Source organism: Penicillium coprophilum (assembly GCF_028826855.1).
Source record: "Penicillium coprophilum strain IBT 35676 chromosome Unknown utg000002l_segment0_segment1, whole genome shotgun sequence".
Classification (NCBI taxonomy): domain Eukaryota; kingdom Fungi; phylum Ascomycota; class Eurotiomycetes; order Eurotiales; family Aspergillaceae; genus Penicillium; species Penicillium coprophilum.
The window spans coordinates 1,712,182-1,727,328 of NW_026622722.1; the positions used below are offsets into that span (position 1 = coordinate 1,712,182).

Genomic DNA, 15,147 nt, shown 5'->3' on the forward strand with positions numbered 1-15,147 from the left:
GGATAAAACCTATCCCACTCGTGGCGCCGACGCTGTAGTAAGAGGGAAACCAAGATCTATCGTCGGGACAATCCATGACCATATTGATATGTTTTTGAAATTTGAGGACGAGATACAGAATAGTAGAAAGGGCAAATGATGAAGGGCTTTATTTACGTACTATGTATATGACCACTTTTCCCATTTTAACTGCCGACATTACTTTTAGATCAGAGGCCGAAGACCCTTGATATCCCCTATATTGACTCCCAGCTGTGGTTGTTGTAGAATATTTCGATTCGGAGCTAGATACCGAGTTTCTACGAGTAAACTCTGGAAGAGTAGGGATATTTCCTAATTCTTCTGAGATATTACTCATTACAGCGCAGTAACACGGTCATCTTGTGTCTTGACTCGAAAGGTAACCTGGAGGATTTCCCCAGCCGCATCTAGCCAGTCAGATATTGAGAGTTGACGATCTTTTCAACTGACCTACTGGTTGCGAATCCCGGTGCCCTCATGACGAATGCATCGAAACTTGGCCCTTGCGCAGTTTCGACGGGATTTGAGAGATATTGAAATATCTTCCCCTTGATGGTTCATGGCCGGCTTCTTCGCAGTGGAACGTTCAAGATATGGATATTACCAATGAGAAGCAGTCGAGCGCACCAAGGAATAGCTTATTTGACATCCGTTATATGATTGGATTCTTATGCTCTTGGCGTGTGTGATTTAGATTTCCAAGAGGGTATGAGAGCATGGTGCTCCGTATATATATCGTACAGTACATGTAGCAGTCTTATTTTTGTATCCGTAGGCAAGTCAAAAATATGTATTTTACAAGTTTCACGATGATCCTTTTAGAGATATGTAAAGCTGACTCTTGTTTTCGTCCATTTGTCCGCAGACGGACCTCCCTGGCCCCGTTTGCCCAGGTACGCGTGGCATGCTGATGTAATCCGGGGACACGCTGGGGAGCGCGAAGGGGACTCCAAGCTCCCAACAGTTGCTCCAATCCCTCTTTCGACATATATCACTGTGGCATTAAGTGCCAGTTTCATTCGTTAATTATCTGCTCCTTGGCAGGTTGTAGGCGAACTGAAGCAATCCGACCATTGGCAATCTACCATCCAACACACTTCCAAGATCATCCACCGTCGGACTGTCCATCGATCATCCCCGCAAAGAATCGCTTGAACAAGCTACTACCTACGACATAGTCACTATTGGCCCACTCGCTTTGATTTGACCTTTGCGGATCGACACACCGTAATCCACCGACGTACAACCCTCCATACTTTTGTGTACATGCTGGTTCGATAACTGCCCGTTTACTCCGGGTCAAGGACAAAACAGATCTCTTTACGTCTATTGAACATGGCCTTGGGTCAATCCTGTTCCTGTCAGTGGGCGCTGTGGGTGCTGCTGCTCGTGTCCTGCGTCAGGGCATTCTACATCCCGGGTAAGCACCGAAGCGTATTTTGGTTGGACTAAACATATGATACTTACATCTTGCTCCCTCAAACCAGGATACTCCGTTACCCGATATAATGACAATGATCCAATCCCTCTTCTCGTGAACAAAATCTTCTCCGATCACACCCAGCTGCAGTATGCCTATTTCGACCTGCCTTTCGTATGCCCGCCAAGCGGCAAGACACATGGCGGTTCCCCGTTTGGATCCGGCCAAAGCATTTCGCTCAATATTGGGGAGGTACTGCGTGGTGATCGAATCATGACCTCCGACTTTGAACTTGCGATGGGAAAGGATGTTGAGTGTCAGTCACTCTGCACCCGCGATCTTAGTCGGTCAGATGTGAAATGGGCTCGTCAGCTCGTCAAGGAGGGATATGTGATCGAATGGATTGCCGATAACCTCCCAGGAGCCACGAGCTTCGTGACAGTGGATCGAAGCCGCAAGTATTACGCTTCCGGATTCAAGCTTGGCTATCGAGACATCTCTCCCGTCACTGGGCAGCATCGATATTTTATCAACAACCACTTCACGATCGTCATCCGCTGGCGGAGCGCGCCCGAAGGAGGGAAGGTGATCGTAGGCTTCGAGGTGTACCCAAAAAGTATTACCGCCGAGGACCGCTTGGAAAATGGATGCCCCAAATCTCTTCACAATAACAACGAAGGACTGGGGTTGTATATCGCGCCCGACCTTTCGCGGATGCAAGAAAAGTACTCCGGACTGTCATATATTCCGGATGATGACGAGGATGATGATGATGGAACCACACTAAAGGTTCCTTACACCTACTCTGTCTACTTCCGAGAGGACACCCAAGTTGAGTGGGCCAACCGCTGGGATTTATATTTTACCAACCAAGGCGAAGGTTCGATAACCCATTGGCTGGCGATCATCAACTCTTTGACAATTTGCACCGTGTTGGGAGTGACCGTGTTCGTCATCTGGAGCCGCACAGTGCAAGGCGACCTTAAGGGCCGCGGCGATGGTGCCATGGATGATCGGAAAATGAAGGGCCAATCTCGTCGCCGGAGCGGCAAGTCTGGCGAGAAAAAAGGCGAGGGACTTCTGGACGACAGCGCGGATGTGGAGCGCGATGCAGACTTCTCCTCGGACGATGAGGCTCTCGAAGATACAAGTGGTTGGAAGCTTCTCCATGGGGATGTGTTCCGTACCCCCGCTTATAGTGGTCTTCTTGCCCCCTTGGTTGGATCTGGAATGCAGTTGTTGTTCATGGCTTCAGGCTTGCTTCTGCTCAGCTGTTTGGGGGTTTTGAACCCCAGCTTCCGTGGTGGTTTTGTTAGCGTCGGTATGGGCCTGTTCGTCTTTGCTGGCCTTTTCTCCGGTTACTTCTCAGGGAGACTTTACAAAACCTTTAGCGGATCCGCTTGGCGCAAAAACACGCTAATCGTGCGTATCTCGTCCCAGTTATCTATGTGCTACGCTAATTTATTATTTTAGACTGCTCTGCTCTTCCCTGGTCTGACATTCTGCCTCGTGTTGATTTTGAATTTGTTTGTCTGGGCTCAAGCATCCAGTACGGCAATTCCCTTCAGCACTCTGGTCGGCCTGCTTGCACTTTGGCTCCTTATCCAAGTTCCCTTGGTATACATTGGCGGTTGGGTGGGATATGTGCGTGCGGCGCCATGGGAGCACCCTCTGAAGACGAATGCGATTGCCCGCCAAGTCCCACCCCAGCCCTGGTATCTCCGCAGCCCCCTCGGTCCTGTGGTAACTGGCCTCATTCCATTTGCGGTTCTCTTTATTGAGCTGTTATTCCTTTTCAAGAATCTGTGGCAGGACAAGTCTGGCTATTACTATGTATTCGGCTTCCTGAGTGTTGTCTCGACCGTGCTGATTGTCACGGTTGTCGAGGTGACTGTGATCGCCACATACAGCCAACTTTGCTCCGAGGTAAGTCTGTCCTTGGCTTGGGTTATGGATTGCTATACTGACTTCCTTAGAATTATCATTGGTGGTGGCAGAGTTTCCTGACTGGCGGCAGCAGCGCTTTTTGGATTTTTGCCTACTGCGTCTGGTATTACATGTTCAAGCTCCACATTACCGGATTCGTGTCAAGCCTGCTATTTTTCAGCTACAGCTTCCTCGCTTGCGCTGTGTATGGCCTGTTAACTGGAACCGTTGGTTTCTTGGCCGCGTATGCGTTCGTCCGGCGTGTTTATAGGTAAGACTACTCCACTGAGTTTGACAGACAACAAGCTAATCTTGAGGATTTCACAGTGCCATCAAGGTCGATTGAACGTTCGCGCTCCTTTTCTTTAACCCCTCCAATCCAGAGACTTCTTGTTTCCCCAACATCTACCTCTTCACGACCTGATCTTTCCGATAAGCATAGGTGAAATTATCTACCACCACGGCGTATAGTGTCCTATTTTCTGCATTTTCTGGCCGTCCAAATTTTGAGCCTTTGCTTCCCGCGTCTGTGTTGAACACAAGCACAAGCCACTCTTTCTCTTTCTTGTTTCTTATCCGTGCTCAGTAAGCCATTATTTTTATCTGATGCCTTGATGGAAGCCTATCATGCGCCAGATTTTTTACATTTCGTATAGGTTCGCACAAGGCAGTTTCATTACAAATCCATGCTTAAATTTGAGTACTCATCAGTTCCTTCAGTTCCCATTGTATTGTCATGTCACTCGAATCTGAGGACCGAGCTTCACCTAGCATATCGACATCCTGTAAAGCAAATATACAGCTCGTCTTGCTATGCATGTATCTAGATTGATGAGCATGCCTCATCAGGTAAGTTACACACTAGGCCACCAAACACATCAAAGCATGATTATGTGGACTATTTGAGATCAATATATGCAGACGAGGAATATAAGCCCTATCACTCAGTAAACGGCTGGCTATCTCAGTTAGAGTCAAAGTATCATATCGCTAGGATAGACAAGCTTGATGTGAAGGAAGTAAATCAGATGTAGTAGGAAAAGACCCATCGTCTCACGTTCTCAGTTCCAGCGAACTTTTTGCTTCCTGTTCCTCGACCTCCTCCGAGGTCCTGTGTATAAATAACCTCCTCGGTGCTTGATCTCTCTTTCCTCCTTTCTCATCCTTCAACCTCTTTGAGAACTTCGAGTTTCAAGACTTTCTTTGGGTTTCAAGCTTTGAGCAACATACATTACTTGCATAACAGTAAGTCCACTTGAGGATATCGCTACCTCTCATTCTCGTTACATCCCAGTCTCGTTGTCTCCCATTTGGGGTCTGGGAACCATGATCACCTCGTTCTTTGTGGAACGTGACTTCAGGCCCTTTGGTCAGGCAACGACTCCTTTGTTCATTCAACGTTCACATCTTCCTTCACAGTCAAACACAGCAGTGTCGTTCGGGGATTCACATCATGATCCTCGATGCCTATTGCCCGCACCGCTCTACTAGTGAATTCAATCACTGATTCATTCAACTTTCACCCGCTCTTTCATGGTCAAAGGCAGCGAGCGGTGCTGCTCAGGGTTTCACATTATGACTCTCGATGCCTGGCTGCTCAAAAGGCAGACCAGAACCACTGCCGGAAATCATATATAAATGAGTCTAATCACCGATTTCTCCGAGTCTTTTGTTTACTTTCTTACTCATTCGCTGATCCAACAGATTTTGCGTTTAACTTACATTCGACACATTTTCTCACTTCAAAATGTCGTCTGACACAAACCAAAAGGGGGAGGACTCCGAGAACAGATTCACTCTGAGCTCCTACAATTTGAAAGATATTGACCTTGAGCTTTGGCATAGAGAGGTCAAGAAGTTCGTTAAGGTTGAGCCGCCGTGCTGGACACGGCGGGACACGCGGACCCAATGTCGAAGTGTCCCAAAGGACCCCAACTTGGGTCCTTTCCCTGACTTACCTCCAATTGTCTGGACTGAGGACTATTGGACCCGACTCTGGGATCGAGCAATTCTCCCAGAGGCTACACGTGGCTATCAAATGGCCCAAATGTACTCCTCTGAAAAGGAACGATGCAAGCAATGTCGATGTATGTCCTTTCTTCTTTCTCCATTGAACACAGAATCGCTGACGATTACTTTTTTAGTCGCAATGTGGGGCCCGAGGCGGCTTCAACTCCTGGCAAATGAATCGACCATCCGCCAGCATGAGGAAGACCAGGCAAGGCGTGCTAGACAAGCACCCGACGAACCGCCGAAGGTCGGATCGTACAAGGAGGACATCATCGACGAGCTTACTGATGAGTGCATTGGTAAGATCTACTGGACAGAGGACATGGTCGCCAAATGGAAGAAGAGACAAGCGGCGAAGGAGGGCAAGCGTGCAGTCAAGTACGGCTGCTGGGGACATCCTGGAAAGCCGGTAGGCAAGTGGCAAGTGAGTGGTCTTTCTCTCTTCTTTTTCGCCCATAAGATGTTGAGGGTTGTCCCGCTTTTCTATAGAAGAAAAGCGTTGGCTGGCATTCGGCATTCTGAAAATCAACATTGGGTACTATTAGCCTAAGCATTTATCAAACATGGCTGACCTAGCATCATTATTTAGGTATTCACTTGTTGCAAGAAAGGCATTTTTTCCCGTCCTTGCCATCAGTTTAAAGACCACAAGATTGTTAAAGATGAGGAGGCCTGGAAAATCAACTGGGAGCTACACGAAGCCCCAAAATTCCCCGTTGACTACCGCTATGCTGTCGCTCTTGATTGTGAGATGGGAATCACTGACCTGGGCGAACAAGAGCTCCTTCGAATTAGCGCCATTGACTACTTTACCGGGGAGAAATTGATCGACAAGTTGGTCTTTCCCAAAGTCCGGATGTGGCACACTAATTATCGGTTTTCCGGTGTCAACTGGGAAATGCTATACGCAGCCAAGAGTCGAGGCGAAGCATTCATCGGTCGAGATGCAGCCCGTGAAGCGTTGTTTCGGTACGTCGGTCCCAACACTGTTCTAGTGGTCCATGGTGGACGAGCAGACATGTTGGCTTTGCGAATCATTCACCAACGAATTGTCGACACCATGCTCTTTGCTCAAGCTTCCTTGAAAGAGAACGCGAAGGAGATTCTGAACCGCAACATCCAGCAAGGCCTAGGTCATGACAGCCTCGAGGATGCACTCGCCTGCCGAGACATCGCGGATCACTTCATCAAAGTACTCCCATTCGAGCACATCTACGGGCCAAGATACGGCCAGATGTGGCGTAGTAAAGTCTGGAGTCTGGCGAAACCAATGAAAGATGGCAAAATCGACCCCGAATGGAGACCTCCATCATCCAAAAACCGTGTGCCTTACCTCAAGTCATATCGCCCTTTCGAGCCTTGGGTTGTCCAAGAGGAGCGTCGGAGAGCTGAGAATCTGCCTTGGTATGAACAAAACGCCGAAGAATGGTACGATCAAGGTTGGGATTACCCGGGGGCGCCACTCGAATATTTGATAACCCCTGAGGTCGAGAAGGCTTGGGCCTTGGTCCCTCGTGGCGAGTCTTGGAGCAATCCCGAGTGGGATGAGCCTGAAGATAAGCCTACGGACAATTGGCAGGAGCCTCAGGATGATTGTGCTACAAATGAATGGGCCCCGGTCCCTCGTGACAAGACTTGGAGTGAACCTGAGTGGAATGAGCCCGAGGATGGGCCCACGGACGATTGGCATGAGCCTCAGCATGAGCCTCAAAATGAGTGTGGTGCCGATGATTGGTGAGGCTGAGGTTGTGATAACAAGATTTTGCAAGGGAGAGGATCAGTTTTTAGAAGACGACTCGTCGGTAACGGTAGATTTGGGGTGGGCTGCAAAGACACTTTCCTTTTTGCCCCCACGGTGGAGGAGGTCAAGGTGGTTTAGCTGGAGGTGGATTTTCTACATCAGATGTTCTTGGACAATCAAGCAAAACATAAGGAACAGAAAATGAAAAATTGCGTTTGTGGACACCAAAAGAGTTTTGACCTCAGCTAAAAGCCTCCGGCAAATAGACATCTGGCATTCCAGCAGATATGAAATTGCCTAAGTAGCTAGACCAGACTTCAGTTCTTGATATCAAAACTTGGTCAGAATACTAGTTTCTCTATAAAGCGACTGAAAGCTTTAGCGCCTAATGACTTAGCAAAGCCATCTGTATAGCTAATGCTGCGTCGGAATAAATTAATATGTCAATAACCTATACGAAGCCTCCGACTGTAGGAATTTGTAGCGAGATAATAGGTCTTGTTCTAGCTTGATATTTTAAATTCTAACGAGCGGAATTCTTGGAAATGAAGCATGGAGAAGGATCCAATACTTCATATTGATACTATATACCGAATGGCTGTAGAGGGAAATAGAGGACATAGACCTATAGCGGGACATATGACACGCCGTGTGACACTCACTCCAGCAAATCTGTGTCGAGTTCGCCTCGAAAGGCTGCAAGAGCCTCAATCATACGACTCAATCCTAGCTTGAGATACTCCTTCTCATGAGCGAAGACGATCCGGTACCAACCGGGCACATCACCACCAAAGTCAGCTCCCAGCGCGAGGAAGATCCTGTGTTTCAGCAAAATCTCTTGGAGTTTAGTCTCGAGGGCTCTTGCGGCTTGTTCAGATGGTACACCTGCATCTACCTGTTTTTCAAGAGTGGCATTTACTTGTCTTCGGATAGGATCAAACAAGTCAACCCAAACAAAGAAGCCGACATTCCCACCTTTCTTATAAGAGATCCGATAGCTTTCCAGGAACCGAATTGTCAAGGTATAGTTTTCCGTTAGGCGTTCACGATTTGTTTGTATAAAGGATTCCACCCAGGCATCGTCAGAGAGGATGCGGGAGGTGGCCAAGTCTGATAGAGATGAAGGGCAAGAGAAATAGGAGTTCGCTTCGACAGCACGGAGAAAATGCACATTGTCCTGACTGATCACGCAGCCAAGTCTGATACCATTGGAACAAAAATCCTATATCTAAGTCAGTATACCCCACTAAGTCAATATAGCCGAGATACAGACCTTGCTCATCCCCCAAAGGACATGCACGAGGCTTGGATCAATCAGACTATCTTTCTTAACAGACAGGGCTGACGTAAAGCCAGGGGCATCAGGAAAGTCTGGGTTCTTCCAAGTTGATAGAGCATAGATCTCGTCGCAGATAAGATGTAGATTATGCCTCTGACAGAATCGCATGTAGGCCTCGAGGACCTCGCGAGTGTAGCAACGACCTATCGTATTGGATCAGAAGATGTGTAAGATATCTGATACTTTGTATTTACCCAAGGGATTCTGTGGGTTACATAGTAAAAAGGCCTTGACACGAATCCCTTGGTGTTGGGCATCCACAAGAGCCTTCTCGTAGATGTCAACCGTCTCAATATTGAAAGGATCCGTTTTCCCAAAGGAAACGCCAATAATCTTAGCTCTAAATTATATTCAGCTGGTTTATCATCACGATTATCCGGATGCCAGTCACTTACCTGACTCGATAGCCCAAATCAATAGGGAAATTACCATAATGCGGGCGGGCAAGCAGGACGCCATCGTCTTTGTCCAAGAGACAGAAGCCGGAAAGTTCAATCGCCTGACCCACGCCAGAGGTGATAAGAAGCTGGTCTTTTGTAACTGGCCTGACAGGATTGAAATGACGAGTGATGAATCTTGCAATCGTCTCTCGAAGACGGTGGGAACCGGAAAACCCGTCCCCATAAGTTAAAGAGTGGCTCTTGACGGCAAACTATTCGGTAAAATGAGCACATACAACATGATCAACCCATATAAATGTAGCAACCTATTGCGAAGCACATAGTGATAACTCGCGATGAGCGAGGTCACTCACATTCTTGGTCATATGCTCAATGATCTCCTCGTGCATCAGAGTCTGTACAGGGTCAGTCATAGAAGCGGTTGAAACTCCCTCCAGAAGCAATTTCTTACGTTCTCGGCCACACCCAGACTAACGTATCCGCCAGGGTTCGTCTCCGGGTCCCTCAGGTCGCAGACAACGTCCAATAACGGGATCTTGCTCTTCGGCTCGGCAAACACCTCGCCTCTATCAGAGAGATTTGTCTTCTGAGATGTCATTGTCCTGCAAAAATAGAATTTCCGCCAGAAAAAAGATGTAGTCTCAAGTTCTTGATGTCAAATATGACTCTTATCTGGAATCTAAAAGGCGGGGTCGTACATCTATACATCAGATCGGTTAGACTCGGGCATTTGATGTTGATGTGCGACATAGTAAAGGCTATTAATTCGACATAGTAAAGGCTATTAATTCATTAGTCCTGCCTCTAGAAACGCCCTACCCCCACCTCCTACCCGATCAGAGACTTTTATAAAAGCACGAATCAATGGCCAGTAAGACTATAAGCACCCTATATGACTCTTCTACCGGAGAGGGGGTGGGGGTAGGGCGTTTTTCTAGTTGGAGGCCCGACCATTGATTTGATAACCTTAAGTTGTCAGCGCAGGGGTAGGGCTATTGGAGATCATCTAGGTGTTACCTAGGGGGTTAGGTATTAGGGGGTCCCCTTATGGGAGGGGTTCGTCATCCGTTTGGGTTGGTCCCTGGTACTCAAGTCTTTCACCTTTGACGCTACACTTTCCAGTACCTTCATACTAAATTCATGACAGTTCCACTGCGTCAGGTTGTCCATGATGCCGCAAAGCATCAAGTCAGATGCGACAACTGCTTTTCGCCACGCATCAACGATACAACCACCGAAAATGGCTGGCCAACTCCATATCGATTCGAAAGACACCCAGGGTCATATTCCCAATATTAGGGGCGACGAAAATGTCGAAGGCTGGGCTGCACTACGGGGTAAAGGTGACAGCCTACCCTCGAAGCAGAGATTATCAAATCCACGTGCAATCAGCAGTTGGTCCATTGCCTAGGATTTACAGGACCAGCTTTACAGACGGAAGACTCTGGTATCAGGTTGTGGTAGGGGAGTCAATGTCTTGCTGCTGTTTAGCTTTAGTTACGATTTCTATGGGTTTGAATATAGCGCCATTGCGGTCGAGACGTGCAAGAAGGAGGAGAAAGAGCATCACAGTTGATGTCCTGTGCGAGACCAGACAATTAGTCGCGTTCAGATCATCTTCGTTCAAGATGATTCCTGCAATGATGTCTAGCTTCAACAAATCGAGGTGTCCGCAAATGGGCTTGACATTGTCATATGAGTACACGTTCTTCTACATCATTGACATTGAGATTTTGTATATTTCAATTGTACACATGCATTATTAAACGATTCATTCTCTGTCTCTGATTATAATATATGAAGCTGACGCTTGGGGTAGTTCACTAGTATTTTTTCGAATTACGTAGATTGCCTTGGTGTGTTTGTTCTGACTACTTTTGCATTTATGTGTTAGTGAATGACGGTAAGCACCTAGCTTGTACGGAGTAGTCATAGTTTCAACAGCTCTCGGGTCTGAGATACATTTATCGCAATGTAGACGTGGCCATGTGGAGTAAATCGGACATATGGCAATCACCGTGCATACGATATGAATGCAGGTGGATTTGGAGGTGGACGGAGCCTATGCTAAGAAACAGCGGTGACTGTGTTTCGCCTCCCTTGTACGTAAGCATTATAGTCCGGGGGTGATCTTAGACCGCTTCTCATGGCGTGCTCGGAAAGGGAGATTACTCATTGTGGAGCTATGATACATTACACCTGGTCCCCTTGTTTCATTCCTTTTTCTTTATGAAAACGGTTGGAACAATCGATAGAAGAAAAATAGAAAAGCCAAGAGGATGAGCGGCCCACCGGGGAGCTCCTCCGTCGTTGTCTTGGGGTCCTCACGATATCTCTTTTTCCTCCCCGGTAGTGCCAAATCATGCGGTTTGATTGGTCGTCAAGATAAGCAAGTGGAACTTCAGCCCCTAAGCCTCGCCTCTAACCTTATTGGGTTATGCTAGGGAAGAAAGGATTGAATTGATTGGCTTAGACAGAAATGACACGATCCTGTGGAGCCCAAGATTTGACTAATGGTCGGCTTCGGGATTTACTAGGCTGGAATAGGCTAGTGTGTACAAGAACCTGTCACACCGGAAACGCTGCCGTGGGCGTGGGCTGTCGATGCCGTTATCCACTCCGGGGTCGAGTGCGCGTGTGAACTGCACTGAAGATTACCTTGATATTGAAACCCCCGACTTTGACAGGATATCTTTGAATTGATATTATGGGGCTCAAGGGGCTGAGATGGGTTCTGGTTTTACATGCAAGGTTGGTATTGTGGTGGTATTGTGAATTTCCCCCAATGTGACAGATGCAACACCTGGACCACACGCGACCCCTATGCCTGTAAAGTGGCGACTCGGCATTTGCCCCGATGGGATTCAATTACCTAGAATTGATAAAAGTTCACTGATCTTGTGACTGGCCTTTGTCATTTGCAATCTGAATATTGCTCATAGAAGATAACGAGAATCTTATTGTGCAGCTGGGGAGCAAGTTTATGATGTACTCGAGGTAGAAAACATCTAGTTCGGTATTATATACATTACCATACACACAATCACACCATCGATGCTTCAAATGATCCCATCTTGCGGGGAGTACGTCAGTACCGGATCATCTCCCCTGATCTTCGTTGCAGGCGGGAACTACTGTATACTAATTTGGGATCACAATGTACCAAGTACACTCTGCAGGGTTGACGGTCAAGGAAGATAACGGAGTACTGAATAGATTATCTGCTGTGTATCGGGAAATTACATTACTTTTTTGCGTCTTGGCCTTTCATGTGTTCTTTTTAGTCCCGATGGCTCCGATCTCTGGCTCTTTGGACTTCTCTCGTTTTCTTCCCCTTTTGGTCTTTTTTTTTTATCTTTTTTTTAATCTTTTCTCCTTTATTCCCCACATTCTCCCTCAACCTCATATATCACCCACTCGCCCTCTCTTTTTTTTCTCTTTCTCTCCCATATTTTAGTTTCAATTTTCTCTACATATTGGCCATTGAATCAAATATTCATCATGGCGACCAAAAAGCCCAACATCCTCTACATTATGGCCGATCAAATGGCTGCACCCTTGTTGTCCCTGCATGACAAGAATTCTCCCATTAAGACCCCTAATCTAGACCGCCTCGCAGACGGCGGCGTGGTCTTTGACTCGGCTTACTGCAACTCACCCCTGTGTGCTCCCTCGCGTTTTGTAATGGTTAGCGGCCAGTTGCCCTCAAAAATTGGAGCATACGACAATGCGGCGGAGCTGCCCGCGGACACCCCCACATATGCCCACTATCTGCGGCGGGAGGGATATCACACAGCTTTGGCTGGAAAGATGCACTTTTGTGGCCCGGACCAGCTTCACGGCTATGAACAGCGTCTGACCAGTGATATTTACCCCGGTGATTACGGCTGGTCCGTCAATTGGGATGAGCCTGTACGTCAATTTTACGAACCCTTGGCGACATCGTACTAATTAAAATGTAGGACATCCGTGCCGACTGGTATCACAACATGTCTTCCGTGATGGAAGCAGGCCCCGTCGTACGCACCAATCAATTGGATTTCGATGAAGAGGTAATTTACAAGTCAACCCAATACCTGTACGACCATGTTCGGCAGCGCAACGAGCAACCTTTCTGCTTGACGGTCTCCATGACCCACCCTCATGACCCTTATGCCATGACTAAGGAGTTCTGGGACTTGTACAATGATGTCGAGATCCCGTTGCCCAAGAACGGAGCTATCCCCCACGACCAGCAGGATGCGCACTCCCAGCGCGTGCTCAAGTGTATCGACTTGTTCAACAAGGAAATGCCTGATGAGCGCATTCGTGCGGCTCGTCGCGCCTACTATGCTGCCTGCACATACGTTGATACCAACATCGGCAAGCTCCTGCGTGTTCTTGAAAACACCGGACTGGCCGACGACACCATCATTGTTTTCACCGGTGACCACGGTGACATGCTCGGTGAGCGCGGTCTGTGGTACAAGATGACCTGGTTCGAGAATTCGGCTCGTGTTCCTTTCCTCGTTCACTCACCCAAGCATTTCGCCCCGAAGCGCGTGTCCGAGAATGTTTCTACCATGGACCTCCTCCCAACGTTCGCCGAATTGGCAGGCGCCAAACTCATCTCCGAGCTTCCTCTCGATGGTGTTTCTCTCGTGCCGTATTTGACCGGCGGTGAAGGTCTCCGCACTGATACCGTCTACGGCGAGTACATGGGCGAGGGCACCCAGGCTCCTCTCATGATGATCCGTCGCGGCCGCTGGAAGTTCGTCTACTCGACCATCGACCCACCCATGCTCTACGATCTTGTCAACGACCCGGAGGAGAGGACCAATCTTGCAGCCGGCCTATCTATCCCATCCAGCTCTACCCGCGCAGCTATCGTAGCCAAGCCCACCGTGGCCTCAGCCATCAACCTGCCAACTCCAGACGACACCCCGCATGCATCGCCAATCCCCCAGCGCGCCCACACAACAGACTACCCATTCCCCTCCAACACTCCCCCTCGCACTCCGAGCCCCGCCAAGGTCCCACCCGCTATGCCCAACACCACGGACCCTGCTAAGATCCTGGCATTCTTCCTCGAGGAAACCCATTCTCGTTGGGATATGGAGAAGATTCACCAAGATGTCCTGCGCTCCCAGCGCCGCCGCCGTCTAGTCTACTCCGCTTTGATCAAGGGTACCCACACCGTCTGGGACTACGAGCCACGCATTGACCCGAGCACCCAGTACATTCGCAACCAGGGCAAGGGTGCTCTCGACGATGTCGAGCTCATCTCGCGCTGGCCCCGTGTGCTCCAGCAAGCTGCTACTGCCAATGGGTTGTCTGCATAGATCACGGAATTTGGGTTTTCGTGAATCTCGTGAATCTAACTATCGGCTTAAAAATTCCTTGAAAATGTCTTATTGATCGCAAATTTGTTTAAATCTGCATTTCTCTTGCGTTTCAGCACCTTTTTTTCACTTTTTTGCGGCATTCCCGACCTCTATTTCGGGTTCCATTCTTTTTCTTTTCGGTGATGTTCATATTCTTTGATTTTCTACATTTCTCATTTTAATTGTGAGGCGCGCTATACCCGGGACGTGTTTCCCCAATTTGCATCTTTCCATGCGGGTCGATTGTGACTGCATGAATTATTTTGTACATAGTTGTGCTTTTGGTCCCCCGGGTTGGGTGTCTTGCCCTGTACATTGCTATTTTGGATTCACATTAGGTAGATACAACATACAATCAGACTGCCATTGGGTTTTTGTACTCTTGTTCTATGTAATCAGCGGATGGGGAAGAATGAAGGAAAAAAGAGGATGGTGTACTCAACCCTACAGATCTGCGAAAGTAGCTAATGGGTAGGAGCAGGAAGGTAGGGCTAATTTTGATCTTCTTTTGGATCACCCGGCTCGCTCCTGGTGTCCGCCAGATAGATCATCCAAGATGGATTTCTACCTCCATGGTTTGCCATTTTATTTCAGGAATGAATCAATGAACCTTTGCATCTGTCCGCAGGAGACCTACAGATTTACATTTGTACTGGACTAATCTGATATCTCTTCTAGACCGTCATGTAGGAAAGCCCTAGTTTTCCTAAAAAGACAAGCAATTCGTATACATGTACACACCATCCACCATCTCCCTATAACACAAATTGACTACTCTTTGATAGAGACCTACAACAGAAGTCCAGCCTCGATACAAAGTTCACGGATCCCCCACAGCCAAGCCAAGGTTCCCTCCAGAGCTATTTCGTCATTGTCGAGTCCAACCTCTCCTCTCTTCTTCCCAACTATAGCCCTAAGCCCAATAA

The 15,147-nt window shown here is 48.0% G+C and overlaps 5 protein-coding genes across 5 annotated transcripts; 4 read left to right on the forward strand and 1 right to left on the reverse strand.

Moving 5' to 3' along the window:
* Nucleotides 1–1,356: 1,356 nt before the first annotated feature.
* N7500_002694 (transmembrane 9 family protein) lies at nt 1,357–3,713 on the forward strand (the record flags this gene model as incomplete). Its single annotated transcript, XM_056673840.1, has 5 exons — nt 1,357–1,441; nt 1,509–2,863; nt 2,915–3,367; nt 3,418–3,638; nt 3,695–3,713. The coding sequence occupies 5 exons, from the start codon at nt 1,357–1,359 to the stop codon at nt 3,711–3,713; spliced, it is 2,133 nt and encodes a 710-aa protein (XP_056534365.1).
* Nucleotides 3,714–5,114: 1,401 nt separating this feature from the next.
* On the forward strand, nt 5,115–7,115 carry N7500_002695 (3'-5' exonuclease; the record flags this gene model as incomplete). The annotated part of the gene is made up of 3 exons (XM_056673841.1): nt 5,115–5,454; nt 5,512–5,801; nt 6,015–7,115. The coding sequence occupies 3 exons, from the start codon at nt 5,115–5,117 to the stop codon at nt 7,113–7,115; spliced, it is 1,731 nt and encodes a 576-aa protein (XP_056534366.1).
* Nucleotides 7,116–7,776: 661 nt separating this feature from the next.
* N7500_002696 (pyridoxal phosphate-dependent aminotransferase) lies at nt 7,777–9,456 on the reverse strand (the record flags this gene model as incomplete). Its single annotated transcript, XM_056673842.1, has 6 exons — nt 7,777–8,340; nt 8,392–8,600; nt 8,652–8,797; nt 8,853–9,109; nt 9,212–9,253; nt 9,310–9,456. The coding sequence occupies 6 exons, from the start codon at nt 9,454–9,456 to the stop codon at nt 7,777–7,779; spliced, it is 1,365 nt and encodes a 454-aa protein (XP_056534367.1).
* A 573-nt stretch (nt 9,457–10,029) lies between these two features.
* N7500_002697 (S-adenosyl-L-methionine-dependent methyltransferase) lies at nt 10,030–10,269 on the forward strand (the record flags this gene model as incomplete). Its single annotated transcript, XM_056673843.1, has 1 exon — nt 10,030–10,269. The coding sequence occupies one exon, from the start codon at nt 10,030–10,032 to the stop codon at nt 10,267–10,269; it is 240 nt and encodes a 79-aa protein (XP_056534368.1).
* Nucleotides 10,270–12,359: 2,090 nt separating this feature from the next.
* N7500_002698 (putative choline sulfatase) lies at nt 12,360–14,179 on the forward strand (the record flags this gene model as incomplete). Its single annotated transcript, XM_056673844.1, has 2 exons — nt 12,360–12,770; nt 12,821–14,179. 2 exons carry the CDS (start codon nt 12,360–12,362, stop codon nt 14,177–14,179), a joined length of 1,770 nt encoding a protein of 589 aa, XP_056534369.1.
* Between the last annotated feature and the right edge of the window lie 968 nt (nt 14,180–15,147).